Consider the following 19,522-nt stretch of genomic DNA (forward strand, 5'->3'; position numbering starts at 1 on the left):
AAGAATATTTAATTAATTCAGATCTAGGATGTGTTATTTTTGTGTTCCCTTTATTTTTTTGAGCAGTGTATATTCTGTTCCCACTGGGGCATTTTTAATATACTATTTTTAATATACTACTTTTAATATACTATTTCCAATATACCATCTTCAATTCACCATCACTATTTAATCCTAAAAGTAACCCTGCTGGGTTGCACAAGCATCAGGGATTTTTCAATAGTGAATGAGACGATGGCTGGTTTTGGCACTCCATTACCCCCTGTTCTACCATTCTAAAATAAGCAGCTGACTACCTCTGAGGGATTTGGCGCCGTATACAGGTTCCTTTTTTCTTTTGTTTTGTTTTTTCCTTCATGCACCATGTCCACTTTAGATTAATTCTATCTGGACATTACACCTGTGGCAGCCTTTAACATCCTACACACAAAAAAATATATTAATAAATATATACAAAAAAGAACAACAACAATAATAAAAATCAATAAGTATTCATCCGAAATATATTTTGGACCCTAGATACATCATATCACCACCTAACGGTCCGTTCCCCTTGGCGCCCTGCCTGGATATCCCAGACTCTCTAGACACCAGGGAGTCTGTGACTAATCCCCTCTTCTTTTTTTTTCCCTATATCTCTGTCTTAGATTCTCCCTGCAGCCAGGCTCTGCTGATTCTCCCTGCAGCCAGGCTCTGCTGATTCTCCCTGCTGCCAGGCTCTGCTGATTCTCCCTCCAGCCAGGCTCTGCTGATTCTCCCTGCAGCCAGGCTCTGCTGATTCTCCCTGCAGCCAGGCTCTGCTGATTCTCCCTCCAGCCAGGCTCTGCTGATTCTCCCTGCAGCCAGGCTCTGCTGATTCTCCCTGCAGCCAGGCTCTGCTGATTCTCCCTGCAGCCAGGCTCTGCTGATTCTCCCTCCAGCCAGGCTCTGCTGATTCTCCCTGCAGCCAGGCTCTGCTGATTCTCCCTCCAGCCAGGCTCTGCTGATTCTCCCTCCAGCCAGGCTCTGCTGATTCTCCCCGCAGCCAGGCTCTGCTGATTCTCCCCGCAGCCAGGCTCTGCTGATTCTCCCCCCAGCCAGGCTCTGCTGATTCTCCCTGCAGCCAGGCTCTGCTGATTCTCTCTGCAGCCAGGCTCTGCTGATTCTCTCTGCAGCCAGGCTCTGCTGATTCTCTCTGTAGCCAGGCTCTGCTGATTCTCTCTGCAGCCAGGCTCTGCTGATTCTCCCTGCAGCCAGGCTCTGCTGATTCTCCCTGCAGCCAGGCTCTGCTGATTCTCCCTGCAGCCAGGCTCTGCTGATTCTCTCTGCAGCCAGGCTCTGCTGATTCTCTCTGCAGCCAGGCTCTGCTGATTCTCTCTGCAGCCAGGCTCTGCTGATTCTCTCTGCAGCCAGGCTCTGCTGATTCTCTCTGCAGCCAGGCTCTGCTGATTCTCTCTGTAGCCAGGCTCTGCTGATTCTCTCTGCAGCCAGGCTCTGCTGATTCTCCCTGCAGCCAGGCTCTGCTGATTCTCCCTGCAGCCAGGCTCTGCTGATTCTCCCTGCAGCCAGGCTCTGCTGATTCTCCCTGCAGCCAGGCTCTGCTGATTCTCCCTGCAGCCAGCCTTTGCTGATTTTTCCCTGCAGCCAGGCTCTGCAGATTTTTCCCTGCAGCCAGGCTCTGCAGATTTTTGTGTGTGTTGGCCTGCAGCCAGGCTCTGTTCTTTCTGTGTGTGTTGGCAGAAGAGGTAGAGTAAGAACTTAAAGAAGCCCTGGAAAAAAAAAATAAGTTGCCCCATGTTGTAAGCAGGTCCAAATTGACAGAAGGCAGGGAAGCACAAGTAGACAGTGCTAAAGCAAGTAGGGGGGACAACAGAAGTAGGCAGGGCCAGTAATATCACAGTGCAGCAAAAAATACCACCCCAGAAGAACCAAATACACAGTGCAGCACAAAATACTGCCGCCTCCACCGCAATATTCAATTGTATTGCTGTCCTGAGGATGGTGATACAGTTGAATTCAGGAGGGCACCTGCATGTCTGTTGCTCCTAGCATTATTTAATCCTAGCATCATTCAATCGTTATGTACCCGGCCAGCAGCTGTGAGGAGCACTTGGGTGGCCCCCAAGGCAGCAGGACATTTCCCTGTAGGGTCTGTGGTCAGTCTGCCCCTGGTTGGCAGCCACTGTAGTTCAAGCTATAGTACTGTCCACAAGTACCAATGATTCTTTGCACCTACTGTATTGTGCATCATTACATGTATTCAGCCTGGAATAAACTTCATCTGAATTCTTCATGCCTGATCAGTAGAGTTAAAGATCATCTGAAAGACATTGGGTGAAACTGATCAACACAGACAACATAGCCATATTGTCTCATGAGCTCACATTTCAGCCTAGGTATTGAGTTCAGAACAGGTGGGGCTTGTGAATAGCGATGAAATATGACTTTAATGGGAATTTTAAATTAAATAACATTTTACATATACAAGTATATGAGAGAGCTAGCATGTTAGATATCCTATGAGGAAAGCCTATTCTCCGGTCTTACATTCTAAATTAATATCACTTATAAGCGTATCTGCCACCAGCAAGCTGAAAGATGAAGTTCACTGGTTATGGGTTCCAAGTACACAGTTCATATTCAAAGAACACCATATGTATCACAATCTGTAATCCTCAGAGCCAACAACACAATAAGATTTCATTATTTTTCACTGGAGCATAACGTGACACATGCCCAAACACGAAAAGTACAGTACGTGTTCATCAGTTCAAACCAGCGACTGGGTAACAGTGTTGCAGCCATTCACAGGCCGCCTTTGATGCCACATTCTGACATTGATATAGTGGATCTTATTGCTAATAGCAATAAACAATCTAAGATGAATCTTAATCAATTCTCTGGTTACATAAGGTACCTTCAAGGTTGTTAAAGGGCTTCTGTCACCCCACTAAACTCATATATTTTTTGGTGTACCTATAATCCCTATCCTGCCATATTGCCATACATTATGTTATTAATAATTTTCGTTCAGTAGATTTAGCAAAAAACGTACTTTTATGATATGCTAATTACCTTTCTACCAGCAAGTAGGGCGTCTACTTGCTGGTAGCAGCCGCAGAAAACCGCCCCCTCCTTCTGTTGATTGACAGGGCCAGCCGCGATCTCCTCCGGTGGCCCTGTCAGCATTTCAAAAATCGCGCGCCTGTGTTGATTCGGCGCAGGCGCTCTGAGATAAGGAGGCTTTCCTCCTCAGCACTCCCTCAGTGCGCCTGCGCCGATGACGTCTTCTCTTTCGGTGATGTCATCGGCGCAGGCGCACTAAGGGAGTGCTCAGAGCGCCTGCGCTGAATCAACACAGGCGCGCGATTTTTGAAATGCTGACAGGGCTGGCCGGAGGAGGAGATCGCGGCTGGCCCTGTCAATCAACAGAAGGAGGGGGCGGTTTTCTGCGGCTGCTACCAGCAAGTAGACACCCTACTTGCTGGTAGAAAGGTAATTAGCATATCATAAAAGTAAGTTTTTTGCTAAATCTACTGAACGAAAATTATTAATAACATAATGTATGGCAATATGGCAGGATAGGGATTATAAGTACACAAAAAAAAAAAAATGAGTTTAGTGGGGTGACAGAAGCCCTAAAGCTGTTTGATATGCTTAAGGGTGTGGGCACACGTGCATGAATTTTTAATGCCATTTTTGAAGCCTAAATCAGGATTGGATCAAAAAGAAGAGAAAGTATCAAGGACAGATACTGTCTCTTCTCATTTTTTTTTATCAACTCATGGTTCTGATCTCAAACTGCATTGAGACCTGCACACGTGACTGTACCTTATAGGCTATGTACACCTTCGGAGACAATTTTTTTTTTTATGATTGCATGTTACAAATTTTTGGGTAAAAATATTTTTTTCAATTGGCCTTTATTTAAAATACTGAGCTGTTCTGTCACAAATGGTGAACTGTTTTCTAGCTATGTGACTGGTACTTTCACTTTGTGCCGGTCATCTAATAAACCTGATCTCTAAACTACTGAGAGGTCATAAACCACATTCTTTAAGGGTACTTTCACACTTGCGGCAGGACGGATCCGACATGCTGTTCACCATGTCGGATCCGTCCTGCGGCTATTTTGCCGTGCCCCCGGGCCGCCACTCCGTCCTCATTGACGGTGGTGCACGGCGAAAGCCGCCGGACTAAAATTACTGCATGTCAGGTTTTTTAGTCCGGCGGCTTTCTGAGCTATAATGAGTGTTTATAATGTCAGAGAGCAGAGATAAGGAGTCCATCTGCTCCTGGTCTTATGGAAAAGGTTGCTACTAGAGTGTCTAAGCTCTATACAGAAAAAAGAAAGCCATATTTTTAATAAAGACCAATTAAAAAAATAATTTTTTAGCTCAAAATGAGTACAATGCAATATCTAAAAATATGCCCCCAAAGGTGTGCATAGCCTTTAAGAATGATAGATTTTGTAAGTTTCATGTACATAGCAAGCTCATCACAGAGCACTGTGATACTTTACTTTTAGAATCTTGTTGGGTCCGAGTTCACACACTCCCACTGATGTCATCTCCTGACATCACTGTGACATGCTAGAAGATGTTTTAAACCTTTCAAGGGGTTTCCCATTCTGTATATATTCATGACATATCATGTTGCCGGCAACCCACCGTTCAGCAGTCACTCTCTTCATCTGCTTTTCACTTTGCACCGGAGCGTGTGAAAGGCCCTTTAAACAACCACTAATCGCTTTGTATATTGTCAATCGGCATTCATTTTATTGCCCAGAATTGGCCTGTGTAAGAGCATCCTTCACTGGCATTTGAAACACCGATCTTCTTAAATTCCCTCCACTGTTTAAGACTATCCTCAAACTCTAAGCTATGGGCAACCGTTCATAAACTAATTCGAATTAAGATGCACATGAGCAGCATGGTTGAGCTTATTTTATCTGCTGATTGTTTTAATTGTATTTCCATGACCATAACAAATTAAGTGACCTAAATGAGAAAAGAGACGTGAAATGTTCAGTGATGTGACACTTTGGAAACATCAGTCTCCTCTAGGGAATAACATTTATAAAAGCAATAAATCACATGAGAGGAGAGAACAGCTTTCAGCACTGCAGGCGAGATACGCTGTGATCCAATACACATCAATTCAATGAACATTGCCGACATTCTGTAAAAACCGTATTGCTTCATGGCTACTGCAGTAAAATACCACTAGATGTGCTATTGCCGTTCATGGGATCTATTAAATTTCGTGGACAGTAAGGCTGAAAAATGGGAATTTTTTTAAAGGGGCTATTCCAAGAAAAATATCCCTATGCAATGAATATGGGATTTCAAATGAAGCATTATTGCACTATACATGCAGGACCCTGCCATATTTCACCTTAAGGACCAGGCCATTTTTTGCAAATCTGACGTGTCACTTTATGTGGAGATAACTTTAAAACGCTTTTACTTATCCAGGCCATTCTGAGATTGTTTTCTCGTCACATATTGTACTTAATAACAGTGGTAAAATTGAGTGAAAAAAAAAATCATTTTTTTGAAAATTTCCAAAATCTACTTTTTAAGGACCATTTCAGGTCTGAAGTCACTTTGTGAGGCTTATATAATAGAAACCACCCCAAAATGACCCCATTTTAGAAACTACACACCTCAAGGTATTCAAACTTTGTTAACCCTTTTGGTGTTCCACAAGAATTAATGGAAAATTTCAGAATTTCACTTTTTTGCCAGATTTTCCATTTTAATCAATTTTTTCCAGTAACAAAGCAAGGGTTAACAGCCAAACAAAACGCAATATTTATGGCCCTGATTCTGTACTTTACAAAAACACCCCATTTGTGATCGTAAACTGCCATACGGGCACACGGCATTGCGCAGAAGGAAAGGAACGCCATATGGTTTTTGGAAGGCAGATTTTGCTGGACTGGTTTTTTGACACCATATCCCATTTGAAGCCCCCTTGATGCACCCCTAAAGTAGAAACTAAAAAAAAAAACATTTTGGAAACTACGGGATAAGGTGGCAGTTTTGTTGGTACTATTTTAGGGTGCATATGATTTTGGGCAAGGTAACAAAAAATAGCTGTTCTGGCACCGTTTTTATTAATATTTTATTAAATATTGTTCTGTTTCTGTATGTACGTTTTCCTCTCTCATAGCACCCCTCAAACAGTTTCTCATGTGGCCGAAATTCTGGTCCACCTTCTCCTGCACTTGCCATGCTGAGTGACCGTGACGTGGTGCATGAAGGGCTCCGATATTTTCCTGACAGGAATATATTGGCGAAAGTCTCAGCTTTTAATATCTGCATTTATGACTAGCCAGTATAGTCAGTGGCATATCCGTTTGGTGCATTTTTTCTGTGATTTATATGATTGTATTTACATCCGCACAATGCTCCGTTTTGTGTAGGATGCCCTTGTGGTGCATGTGGACCGCGCCGACATCCTCCACCGTATGCATTTTTTGCTGGGGATAGTCGTTTGCTGCGGTCCACATGCGGTGGGGCTGCTCCCCCAATGTAAAACACGCTACAGTGTTAGGGGTTGAGCCGCTCCTCCAGTATTGCCACTATATTTCTGTGTTTTTGTCTTGCATTAAGTGGTGGACTAAAATGCTCAGTAGCTTCCCTGATCTCTTCCTTCTCTTAGCGCCTGCAAAGCAGATGAAGCGGTCCCATTCCTTTCATTTCCTCTTCTCTAAGTCTGTCCATAGAAATATATAGCTATATCTAGACAGGAGAAGGAAATTACATTGCATACCATAGTGTTACTTATTACTAGTATCTCTTCTGCTGCCTGTAAGGGACTGATTTCTTTGCAGGGGAGGACGAGTTTAGCAAGGGCTGATTGTAATACACCCATGGGGTTGCAGGTGCTTGAACTTCTGCTAACCCACAGAAAGTGAAGATAGAAGGCTTCCAGATAATTTATCATGAGTAAGGCCTCGTGCATTTTTGGTCAGATCCACACTTTTTGCAGATCGGTCCATTTGGCGGACAAGAATAGGCATTTCTAACAAAGAGGAGGACGTCTGGATCCCCAAAATACAGAACACACACAGCTGCTATCCGTGTTTTGCGGATATGCGATTCGCGGACCGTAAAAAATGATACGGTCATGTGCATGACGCCTTAAAAAAAAGAAAACCCCCTACTAAAATTACATTGGAGAACTGCATTTAATGGTGTAAAAATGGTGTGCCTTACTTCAGATACTTTTCTTTTTTTTTTTATTTTGTGAGAAAGCCACTTTCTTCCCCTTGAATACAAAGAAAAAACGGTGGCAAGCAGTCCCACAAGAATCTTTATTCTCTGGCCCATTAGAAAGGTGCAGTGCCTTGCAAAAGTATTCACCCCCCTTGACTTTTTTCATATTTTGGTGCCTCACAACCTGGAATCAACATAGATTGTTTGAGGATTTGCATCATTTAATTTACAGAACATGCCCACAACTTTGAAGATGTTTGTTTGTTTTTATTGTGAAGCAAACAACAAATAGGACAAAATAACAGAAAAAGTCAATGTGCATAACTATTCACCCCCCTAAGGGCTCTTTCACACTTGCGTTGTTCTTTTCCGGCATAGAGTTCCGTCGTTGGGGCTCTATGCCGGAAGAATCCTGATCAGGATTATCCCCATGCATTCTGAATGGAGAGAAATCCGTTCAGGATGCATCAGGATGCCTTCAGTTCTGGACCGGAACGTTTTTTGGCCGGAGAAAATACCGCAGCATGCTGCGCTTTTTGCTCCGGCCAAAAATCCTGAACACTTGCCGCAAGGCCGGATCCGGAATTAATGCCCATTGAAAGGCATTAATCCGGATCCGGCCTTAAGCTAAACGTCGTTTTGGCGCATTACCGGATCCGACGTTTAGCTTTTTCTGAATGGTTACCATGGCTGCAAGGACGCTAAAGTCCTGTTTGCCATGGTAAAGTGTAGTGGGGAGCGAGGGAGCAGTATACTTCCTGTCCGTGCGGCTCCCGGGGCGCATCAGAGTGACGTCAGGGCGCACCACGTGCATGGATGACGTGATCGCATGGATCACGTCATCCATGCGCATGGGGCGCTCTGACGTCATTCTGGAGCGCACCGGGAGCCGCACGGACTGTAAGTATACTGCTTCCCCGCTCCCCACTACTACTATGGCAGCCAGGACTTTAATAGCGTCCTGGCTGCCATAGTAACACTGAATGCATTTTGAAGGCGGATCCATCTTCAAATGCTTTCAGTTCACTTGCGTTGTTACGGATCCGGCGGGCACCTCCGGCAAATAGAGTACACGACGGATCCGGACAACGCAAGTGTGAAAGAGGCCTAAAGTCAATACTTTGTAGAGCCACCTTTTGCAGCAATCATAAGGATAAGTCTCTATGAGCTTGCCACATCTTACTACTGGGATTTTTGCCCATTCCTCCTTGCAGAACTGCTCCAGCTCCTTCAAATTGGATGGTTTGCGCTTGTGAACAGCAATCTTTAAGTCTGACCACAGATTTTCTATTGGATTGAGATCTGGGCTTTGACTAGGCCATTCCAACACATTTACATGTTTCCCCTTAAACCACTCAAATGTTGCTTTAGCAGTGTGTTTGGGGTCATTGTCCTGCTGGAAGGTGATCCTCCGTCCTAGCCTCAAATCACACACAGAGTGGTACAGGTTTTGCTCAAGAATATCCCTGTATTTAGCACCATCCATCTTTCCCTCAACTCTGACCAGTTTCCCAGTCCCGGTTGCTGGAAAAACCTCCCCACAGCATAATGCTGCCACCACCATGTTTCACTGTGGCGATGGTGTTCTTTGGGTGATGTGATGTGATGTGTTGGGTTTGCGCCAGACATAGCGTTTTCTTTGATGGCTGAAAAGTTCAATTTTAGTCTTATCAGAGCAGAGCACCTTCCTCCATAAATTTTGGGAGTCTCCCACATGCCTTTTTGCAAACTCACAATGTGCCTTTTCGTTTTTAGCTGAAAGTAATGGCTTTCTTCTAGCCACTCTGCCATAAAGCCCAACTCTATGGAGCGTACGGCTTATTGTCATCCTATGTACAGATACTCCAGTCTCTGCTGTGGAACTCTGCAGCTCCTCCAGGATTACCTTAGGTCTCTGTGCTGCCTCTCTGATTAATGCCCTCCTTGCCCGGTCCGTGAGTTTTGGTGGGCGGCCATATCTTGGCAGGTTTGCTGTTGTGCCATGTTCTTTCAATTTGGTTATGATCGATTTGATGGTGCTCCTGGGGATCATCAAAGATTTGGATATTTTTTTATAACCTAACCCAGACTTGTACTTCTCAACAACATTGTCCCTTACTTGTTTGGAGAGTTCCTTGGTCTTCATGGCAGTGTTTGGTTAGTGATGCCTCTTGCTTAGGTGTTGCGGCCTATGGGGCCTTTCAAAAAGGCTGTGTATATGCAATTTTCTGTTTTTTATTTATAAACAATAGTTTTATTTATATATTTTTCTCATTTCACTTCACCAACTTAGACTATTGTGTTCTGATCCATCATATAAAATTCAGATTAACAAAACATTGAACTTAAGGCTGTAATGTAACAAAACACGAAAAAAGTCAAGGGGGGTGATTATTTTTGCAAGGCACTGTACATGATGTAAATATTAGTGAAGTTAATCTTCTTGCCGGTGACTGTATTTGTGAGCAATAACCTCTCTTCTGATCCTTAGCTGTGTCATGTGACCAACACTCTGCCTCTCCAACTTACACAGGACAGGAAGTCAGTTACTTTTCTATTCATTCCTATGAGACTGACATTGAGGCACCTATAGGAATACATAGAGAAACTGACTCCCTGCCCACACATAACATGCTGTGTCAGCTGGAAAGTCAGAGTGCTGGTTACATGACACAGCTGAGGATCAGAAGGGAGGTTATAATTCACAAATACAGTGACCTTCACTACAGTTTACATCATGTACCTTTCTATCAGGTCAGAGAATAAAAAAATTTGTGGAAGTGCTCCTTTAAAAAATATCAGATACAAACGCCACAGCCCCTGCGTTGAATAAAACTGTGACCAAAATGGCAATAAAACTTTTTTTGTTTACAGCAGTAGTGGCAGGAGGAGGGAGGAATGTGACTTCCTTTGGTGGTCTTTGAATTACTTTGAGTCATGCGCTGCCCTGTGGCTTACATAGCAAAGATAAAAAAAATAGACCCATTTTAAGTGCTGCTTGACACCACCACACACACCGCCATTTTTGTCAATAAGTTCTGGCGGTCCAATCCCTTTTTCATGCAAGTTCAAGCTATTGTGGAAAACACATCATTGCGCAGGTTCTCATCGCTCTTTGACATGGGGATGAGAGAAACCTGTCATAGGGCCCCCTCTTTTCTTGGCCCTATAGTAGAAGCATGGCCTGCCTCTATGGTACATACTTGTCTGATATTAACTCGTCTGGCCCTGCACTAAGCATTTGAATAATGTTCCTAAGTTTTTGTCTACGTTTTGATGTGTTTTTGATGCATTACAACTGCGCTAGGTGAAATTAATTTCGCTCCCAGTCCCATAGTTGTCCTCTAGGTTGAAGGGTTAAGATTCTATTCATCAGTTTCTCTAACAAAAAAAATTCCTATGATTTCATGACATTTATTTCATTTTTAACTAAAATCCAAATGCGTTTTTTGGCTTTGAAATAATCACAAGACTGAATTTACATGAGAATTTCATGATTGCTATGTCGCAGGTACTTTGGAAACCTAAGGAGATTGAAAATGGGGTTCAATTCTCTTACACAAGTGCTGATGGAGAAGAAGGATACCCTGGTGAATTAAAAGTCTGGGTGACCTACACACTTGTTGGCAGTGAGCTGACTATAAACTATAAGGCTCGGACCAATAAGAGCACACCGATCAATCTGACAAACCACTCTTACTTCAATTTGGCAGGACAGGTAACAGCATAATATATAGTATATAAATAATTGTAATACCTCTGATGAGATGCGCTTTCTTTCTATTTCTGACTTTTGAAAATGACATTTCAATAATGTGCAGCGAGTATCTATTAGGTGCCAATACACCAAAACAAAGAAAATAGAACTTGTGGAATATTAAATGTGATTTGGAATTTACTCCTATACATGGTAATAATCATTTGCAGGAGGTTAATAGGGTGGATTGTGCATTCTGGAAGATCCATGGGATAAACTATTTAGGGCAGATCTTTGTTGGTGACAGATTGCTAGGCTATAAAGAAATAAAGATGAAATATTCACTTCCTGATGACGGAAGATTATACAATTAGCAATTGAAACATGCCATGAAATCTGAAATGGTTGATTTCAGGACTTCTGAAATCCCTAACTAAAAAAGGGAGTATTTCTCATGTATATAAACTCTTACTTTATAAGAAGCTAGCGGAATCTTCACTATTGGCCCACAGACTTTGGAATCCGTATGTAGTTTCATCTATGCAGAATCAATGGGATCAGATCTTTCAGAATGCACAATCTATATTGCTAAACTTTACCCAGAGGGTTTCACAATTATTTATTGTACATCGCTTATACTACTCTCCCAAGGCAGAGATTCATGTTGCCCTAGATGTGGGACTTAGCAGACTGGTGATATTCATCTGCTAAGGTCTTGTCCTTTTCATACGCAGGTTTTGGGTATTGTTGGTAGATCTCAAACCTTTGGTATTAAGTTAGAGATGAATTTGGAAATTTTTATTCTGGGGTTTATAAGCGCAGAAATATAGAATCACCCGTGATGAGAGGGGGCTTGTCACCGTCACGACAAGCTATTGGCTGCTCCCCCCCATTGCCGGATGTTTTGATCCGCGCGACGGGGAGATTCATCGACAGTCACACAGAGATCAAGACTGACGCGGGAGTCGGGGAGCGGGATAAGTATGATCTATAGAAGAGGCCTGGGCATTGTGGAGGGCATTTTTAGAATTGGATAATCTCTTTAATGCTTATTCAGCTATATATAGAATCATTCATTATATATGTTCCTTCAAAAGACTCTCCAAAAAACTCAAAGTAATTATGGGTAAAGTTAGGTGAGTTTTATGAAATTACTAACTATTGCTTCCCTTTGCTCCTAACCGAAATTTTACTAAATGTACTGATGTCATATAGTAGCAATGTTACATCTGTATTTATTTGAATGTCTACGCTTTGAGTAATTCATTTTTTTAAAACTTTTTTTCAAGGGTTCAGAAAACATATATGACCATGAGATTTCTATTGATGCTGAGCACTATCTTCCTGTAGATGACACCATGATACCAACAGGTATGACTTCCATAACGTATTAAAGTGTACCTAAACCTTAAAGTACACTTTATTAAAACCTGTAGTAAATGTGCTAAAAATAACATTTCTAATATACTTTTTAAAAAAATGTAATCTTTTTTTGTGCACAAAAAGGCACCTGAAGTGTGCCTATCGTGTTTTAGAATCCATACTCCCATACAACTCTGTGTATGGGAGTACGGATTCCCCTATGGCCGTAATAAGTGCTGTATAGGCAGGAACTCCAATGCACATTGCTGCTCCTTTATGTACGAGCGCTGCTCCGCTAAAACCTGGCATAGAAGTGCTGTGTCAGGCTTTAGCAGAGAGCGGGCACAAGCAGGAGAGCGATGTCAGCTCCTGCCATGTGAACTCTCCACTCAGCTAATAGTCTGGAACAGGAAAAAGTCTCTCTTTACTAAAGTGCAGAGTGGGAGTTGTACAGTAGTACCTCCAACGGTAACAAAACATAGTTCTAACAATTCACAGTGCAAATCTTCTCAGGAAGCAATGTATGGATTTGAGTAGGAAAGGGAATTATAGTACTCTTTCCTCTCTATCTTCCCAAAGTCTTTTTCTGCAGAATATATGGCTGGCAGTATTGCTCTGGCAATGCTAGCTGTAATTTCCAACTGAGGGATACAGGGCATAAGATACGACTGGCCAGATAGTGTCCCAGTGTGAAGGGTGTCTCAACAATGTCCCATCTCAAAGTCTATAGCTTTCATCAGAAAATACCTTACTGGTTGACTCCAAAACTTGGCAATGCAGATTCTGGACCTTCTTGACTTTGTGCTTTATCTTTCTTCCTATTTCTTGAATAATGTAGAAATGGTGAGGTGTTTCTCCTCAGAGAAGGTGATTCTCTGGATTTTTAGTCCAGTCCTGTGAGGAGTAGAGGACATGGAGCCGCCTCCTTTCTCTTCCTCTGCTAACAATCAGCTAGACTGAGATAGGGGCAGATCCAGGATCCACACCCAACTTCCTGCAGGGGCTTTGTCAGAGTTGGTTTACTCAGTCACTTCCATACATAACCATACTGGGAATATACATGGTATTAAATGACAAAAGAAGGGGAGACGCATGCGCGCAGCTTGAGGAGGAGGACATGCTTCTCTGAGCTCTGTGCTGCGAGCCAAACGAATCCCTCTACAAGCGCCGTTTTACCGGCTCCACAAGCCTTCAAACTTGGTGTCCGACAACCCGAGAATGTCCCGCAACAGAGGGAAGTCGAGAACGATGAGTACACCAGCGCCATCACAGACTTTACCTGAACTATTTAGAGGTACTGGGCGCTCTACAATGGCGGATCCCTCTCCAGCTCGCCCCGCCTCCTCCACTAACAGCGGCTGCATGCCGGAGCCACAAGGCCAACAACAAGGCCAGGCAGAACTCTTTGCCAACATTGCTGCTCTGTTTCGTACAGAACTTTCACAAGCAGTGGCGGAGTTTACACGCCAAATCCAGGACTTGGGACAGCGGGTCTCTGACCTGGAGACCCGCACTGATGATATTGCGGATGCGTTGGGCTCCGACAGAGCAGACATCAATTCACATGCAGTGCAACTGGAGGAGCTGGAGTCCAAGATAGAGGATCTTGAAAACCGGTCCCGCAGAGGAAACCTCCGTGTAAGGGGTCTGCCCAAATCATATCTGGACTTACAAACCACCATGACAGCTCTATTCACGGCCCTCCTGTCACAAGAGGAGCAAAACCACCTGAAAATGGACAGGGTCCACAGGGCTTTGGGGAAACCCCACTCGAATGATTTTCCAAGGAACGTGGTCCTAAAATTTCATCATCCTGAGGTCAGAGACCAGAAATATCCCGTAGCTGCCGGGCCTACCTCCATCTGTGCACCTGTATGCGGATCTTGCACCATCTACCCTCCGTCGATGACGAGAGCTGAGACCGGTGACTTAATCACTGCAGAAGGCACAAGTGAAGTACAGATGGGGCTTCCCCTTCGCACTGTCTTTTCAGCTCAACTCTCGGAACCACACAGTCCGATCGCTATCAGAGGGTTTGGAGACACTGCAACGGGTGGGAATACTGCATGACCACCGGGACGGATCGGAGGCTGCTCCCAAGCCTCAAAGACCGGCTAGGATCTGGACCTCGGTGGCACCCACATCAGGCTCTGCGAGCCGCTCACCCAGGACCTGAACTGCCGAGACCGGGGTGACCTGATCTACTTGATGGACCGACATTTATATTGGAGTCCTATATCAGGTATTCGGCTTAGTGGACTTTCATGTTGCCTCAACTAAGAGGGTTGATGGAGATGGAGATTTGCGCCATTTTTGGGCGAGACTTCCTCTCACCCAACCCACCATTATGTGCTGACTTGGTTCAGCTTTTGCCATACTATGCAGTTTATGCCTCTGTTTTATTGTTAAACGTTTTGTTTCATGACTTTTGTTCTAGAGATCACCCAAATTACAACATTGATAAGGTCCTGCATATAAGTGTAGGGGTGAGGGTGGGGGTTCATGAGATAAAGGACGTCCCCTACTTTAGCACACACATGAACTTCTCATACTATATCTTATATGTATAAGATATTATCCCATAATGTCCGAGGCTTGAACTCGCCTAGAAAACGGAAAACGGCAAACGGTATTTGCTGTGTATCTGAAACATAAACCTGACGTCCTTTGTCTACAGGAATCGCACTATACACCCGGGTCCCACCCAAAATCTTTTCACTCACAGTACTCTAGGTATTTCTCATCTACCTAGCAATCAAAAAGCAGGGGTGTGATAACGTTGTTAAAAAATTATTTCCCGATGTTCGTGCTGCAATCGATTCTCGACCCCAATGGGAGATTTGTTATTTTGCTGGGAACATACCGGGAGGAAACATTATGTCTTGTCAATGTGTATGCACCTAATGATGATCCTGTATCATTCCTGGGGGAGATGGGAACCATTATTGAATCCCTCACATATCACAAGATCATTTGGTGTGGGGACTTTAACCTTACTATTAACCCTGTATTGGACCGTTCGTCCCCCCCTACCCAGCCACGTCCACGTTCACACGAGATCAAGATTCGAAAGGTCTTAGAGTCTTTAAATATAGCTGACACATGGAGGGAACATAATGGACCACAAAGGAGTTATACATATTACTCACCTATACATCAGTTATATACACACATCAACATGATATTCACCTCCAGGGCCCTTCTCCCCTATGTCTCATACTCTAGACATATCCTCTCTTCCTGGTCGGATCATGACATGGTGTTGACCGACATAGTACTACTTCGGCTTATGCGTGCAGACTAAACGAGTCCTTACTGACACGCCCTGGACTGGTTGATCAGCTTCAAAAAGACATCCAGTTTTTTTTTTGTGGATAACGCTACTTCTGAATCTGATCCTATGATAGTGTGGCTAGCCCATAAAGCTTTTATGAGGGGGAAACTTATCAGTGTAGCCTCACGTATGAAACGAGAACGCACAGAGGCTCAAAGAGTTTTGGAGGCTAAACTTGAAAGATTGGTACGGGCACATCAGAGATCCCCCTCCCTATATCTCCTAAAGGCCATTAAAGACACTAAACTACAACTGAACGCTATCCTCTCTAACAATACAGAGAAAGCCCTACGTTGGACAGCATCATATTATTATAGATACGCAAACAAACCCGATAAGATGTTAGCCTCCCAGCTTAAGGCAAAACAGAAAATAAACCAGGTTTTTCAGTTATGTACGTGTTCGGGCCAACTTACCTCTAACCCAGACACTATACACCACACGTTTTACTCCTTTTATCAGAAACTATACTCCACTCCCAGCACTCCCTCCGATTCCCACATACAGAACTTCTTATCAGCTGTGTCTATTCCCCGGATAACTTCAGAAACTTCGTTAGAACTAGGTAGACCGATATCCAATGACGAAGTTGAATATACTATAAACAACCTGAAGATTGGTAAAACCCCCGGCCCGGATGGTTTTTCGGCGCTATACTTTAAAAAATTTGCCCCTTTACTTTCCACACATTATGCTAATTATTGCAACCTCTTGCTACAAGGACATACTCCCCCAGCAGAATTTCTACAGACCAATATTACAGTTATCCCTAAACCCAACAAGGACCCTCTGCACCCATCCAACTACAGACCCATATCCCTCCTTAATCTAGACAACAAAATATTTACATCCATCTTGGCCCGTCAGTTAAACACCATCTTGCCAGATCTTATACACAAGGACCAGGTCAGTTCATACCTGGGAGAGAAGCCCCTGACAATATTAGGAAGGTTTTGACTCTCATTCAAGATGCTAATAGGAAAAATATCCCTCTAGCACTGTTAGCTTTAGATATAGAAAAAGCCTTTGATTCGGTTACATGGGATTACCTACACAAAGTCCTATCTAGAATGGGAGTGGATGGCCCGTTCCTCACGGCAATAAGTTCTTTATATTCTTGCCCTGAGGCACACCTTAAACTCCCCACCTCTTGCCCATCCCCTATACGGATATGCAGAGGTACACGACAAGGATGCCCCTTATCCCCAGCCCTATTTGCCATGGCAATAGAACCCTTGGTCATTCACATTAGAAACAACCCTGATATCAAAGGATCACCTGTAGAAGGGACAGAATATAAATTAAACTTATTTGCTGACAACTTACTAATGTCCGTTACTAACCCCGTTATGTCCTTCCCAACTCTGCTGCATCTACTGCAAACCTTTTCAGAGGTATCTGGCCTTACAATTAATCACAACAAGTCGGAACTACTCCTCTGTAATATCCCCCCACAAACTAAAGAACTATTGCTAAGAAATTTCCCCTTTCAGCACAAGTTACATTATATCTCATATCTAGGGACGTTGTTACCAACCAAAATTGACCGGGTATATAGAACCAACTTTCTTCCGATGTACCGTAAAATCAAACAGGACTTGAAATCTTGGGGCTCTCTACCGATTTCGTGGGTAGGCAGGATACACATAATTAAAATGGTAGTCCTCCCGAGACTTTTATACTTGTTTAGGACGCTCCCTGTCCCTGTTCCCTCAGCAGATTTACAGTCCTTACAGAAGGACATCATGAAGTTCATCTGGGCTAACAAGAGATCACGCATCCCTAAATCAACTATGTGTAGACACAAAGCACAGGGGGGCTTATCAGTTACAGATTTGCTGAAATACTATAGAACAGCAAGATTGGCCCAACTGTTCTTAACGCATCTAGAAAGGAAGAAACAGCCACTCGGGGTCACACTAGAGATGTCACACATGGCACCTTATACTTGGAAAGCTTTAATATGGACAGTACCCTCATTACCACCAGTCATCCGCACTACATCCCTCTTATCACATTACTCATTACTCCTCTGGAGATCAGTGCGATTTAAGTATAAATTGCAATCTGCCCCATCCCCATTAACTCCGATATTTGGTAATCCACTGTTCCGCCCAGGTTTGCAAATTACCGCCTTTACTTGGTGGATTAACAAGAACCTCTGTTCCCTACATAAATTCCTGCGGCGGGGAAAATTGGAACTAAAGGGCGACTTTGTAGACAAACACACCCACCCCGCAGGGGAACACTTCAATGTCAATAGGATATTCTCCTTTCTACAGTCATTGATGGGAACCACCCAGAAACTAGATTTTACCCCTTTTGAAAGAATGATGGCTTACTCCCTATACAAACAGGGGCTACTATCCAGAATATATGGACTGCTTGACGGTCATCCAGAAGGGGTAAAACTCCCATATATGCTAGCGTGGGAAAGCGACGTGGGTACAGAATCTTCCATATCTAGGTGGCATCAACGCTCCCAAACGCTTACGAAGGGCTCCTGGCAGGTCACACTGGCAGAGACCTCTATGCAAATTTTGCATAGAACGTACATGGTGCCGTTCAGGTTGCATCGTATGTACCCGGAGGTATCTCCGAAATGCTTCAGAGGTTGTGATATGGACGGCACGATGCTACACATATGGTGGAACTGTACAGTGATCAGGCGTTTCTGGGATCAGATCTGTTCTTTAATCGCAACGACCCTGGGCTGTAATTACCCCACCACACTCTCACACTGTTTATTAGGCGACAAGCCTTCATGGTTAACGTTCCCCAGATTTAAATTATCGCAGTTTATTTTATTGGCAGCGAGAATTCATGTAGCCTTCAAGTGGAGATCATCATCACTCAGCTTTCAAGCTGTCCTGGATAAGGTTAATAAATTACTCTTATGTGAACTATTGACGGCAATAAGAACTGACTCACTAGTCAATTTTGAGAAGGTATGGGAGCCTTGGTTGTCTTCAGCAAATTCTGTGGACCTAAGATACACCTTCACATTGTAATTTGAAAAATGTGCACTATACAGGACTATTTACTCTTTGTTACTGGAATGATCTCAGGTGTATTTGCATTTTTAATAACTATTGGCATTGTCTATATTTCAATTATCGATACAGAATGTAATAATGCATTGAAGTATTGCTATTATTATGATCTCAAATAAATGATCTTTGAAACTAAATGACAAAAGAAAACAATTTTGCCTGGTCTGGTTTATTGCACTTTGCACCAGAATGTTGCATCTTAAGTGACACTCTTTTCTGACTAAGCCATGCGCTCTTGTGGTTTAATACATGTGCCCCAGAATTCTGGCTCAATCAGAGTCACAATTCTGGTGCAATTACTATAGTAAATCCGCCTGTTTCTTTACATTGCAGTTTTTTCATTCAGTCTTCAAGGTCTTCCCCTGTGGTTTTGATTGGTAAAAGTGATGCGCCACGAACAGGTGGTATCCTTTGTAGCCTCAGGTGCCTTTCCTGCCCATCTTGGGCTTATGCATATAGTAAAAGTAGATGTGTGGTGGTAAAGCTTTCTGATGCCCCATTATCATCATGTGTGAATGCACTTGAGGGTACATCCACATGGGGCATTAAATATAGCAGAAAACCCCAGTCAACCTGCAATATGTTATTTTTTTTTAAGTAGCATGTGAATAAGAAAATCTGTGATGGCAAATCCATGGCATATCTGGCGTGTGAAATCGCTCTTAAGAGAATGTCTGGGTGGTTTGTCAACTGACATAGCGACTTTCTTCATACCCTTTCTGCCAAACAACCTACAAATTTTAAAGAATTTATTTGAACATCAATTATGTAATACAGCTTTAAGACTTAGTTTCATTACATTGCATATGCTCCTAGAATAGACTGATATAAGGGATGTTTGCAGCTTCTCTATTACATTAACCATAAGGAAATTAGGTTGTATCTCTGATAT

General features: G+C 43.3%; 1 protein-coding gene across 1 annotated transcript in view; it reads left to right on the plus strand.

The window, feature by feature from the left end:
- The window catches only part of GALM (galactose mutarotase), an 86,042-nt gene that overhangs the window by 46,074 nt on the left and 20,446 nt on the right, over positions 1–19,522 (plus strand). The window contains exons 4-5 of the mRNA XM_040429588.1: positions 10,696–10,902; positions 12,171–12,252. Coding sequence (XP_040285522.1) covers positions 10,696–10,902; positions 12,171–12,252 — 289 coding nt within the window. The remainder of the gene's footprint in view (positions 1–10,695; positions 10,903–12,170; positions 12,253–19,522) is intronic.

The sequence above is a fragment of the Bufo bufo genome, chromosome 4 (assembly GCF_905171765.1).
Source record: "Bufo bufo chromosome 4, aBufBuf1.1, whole genome shotgun sequence".
Lineage (NCBI taxonomy): Eukaryota > Metazoa > Chordata > Amphibia > Anura > Bufonidae > Bufo > Bufo bufo.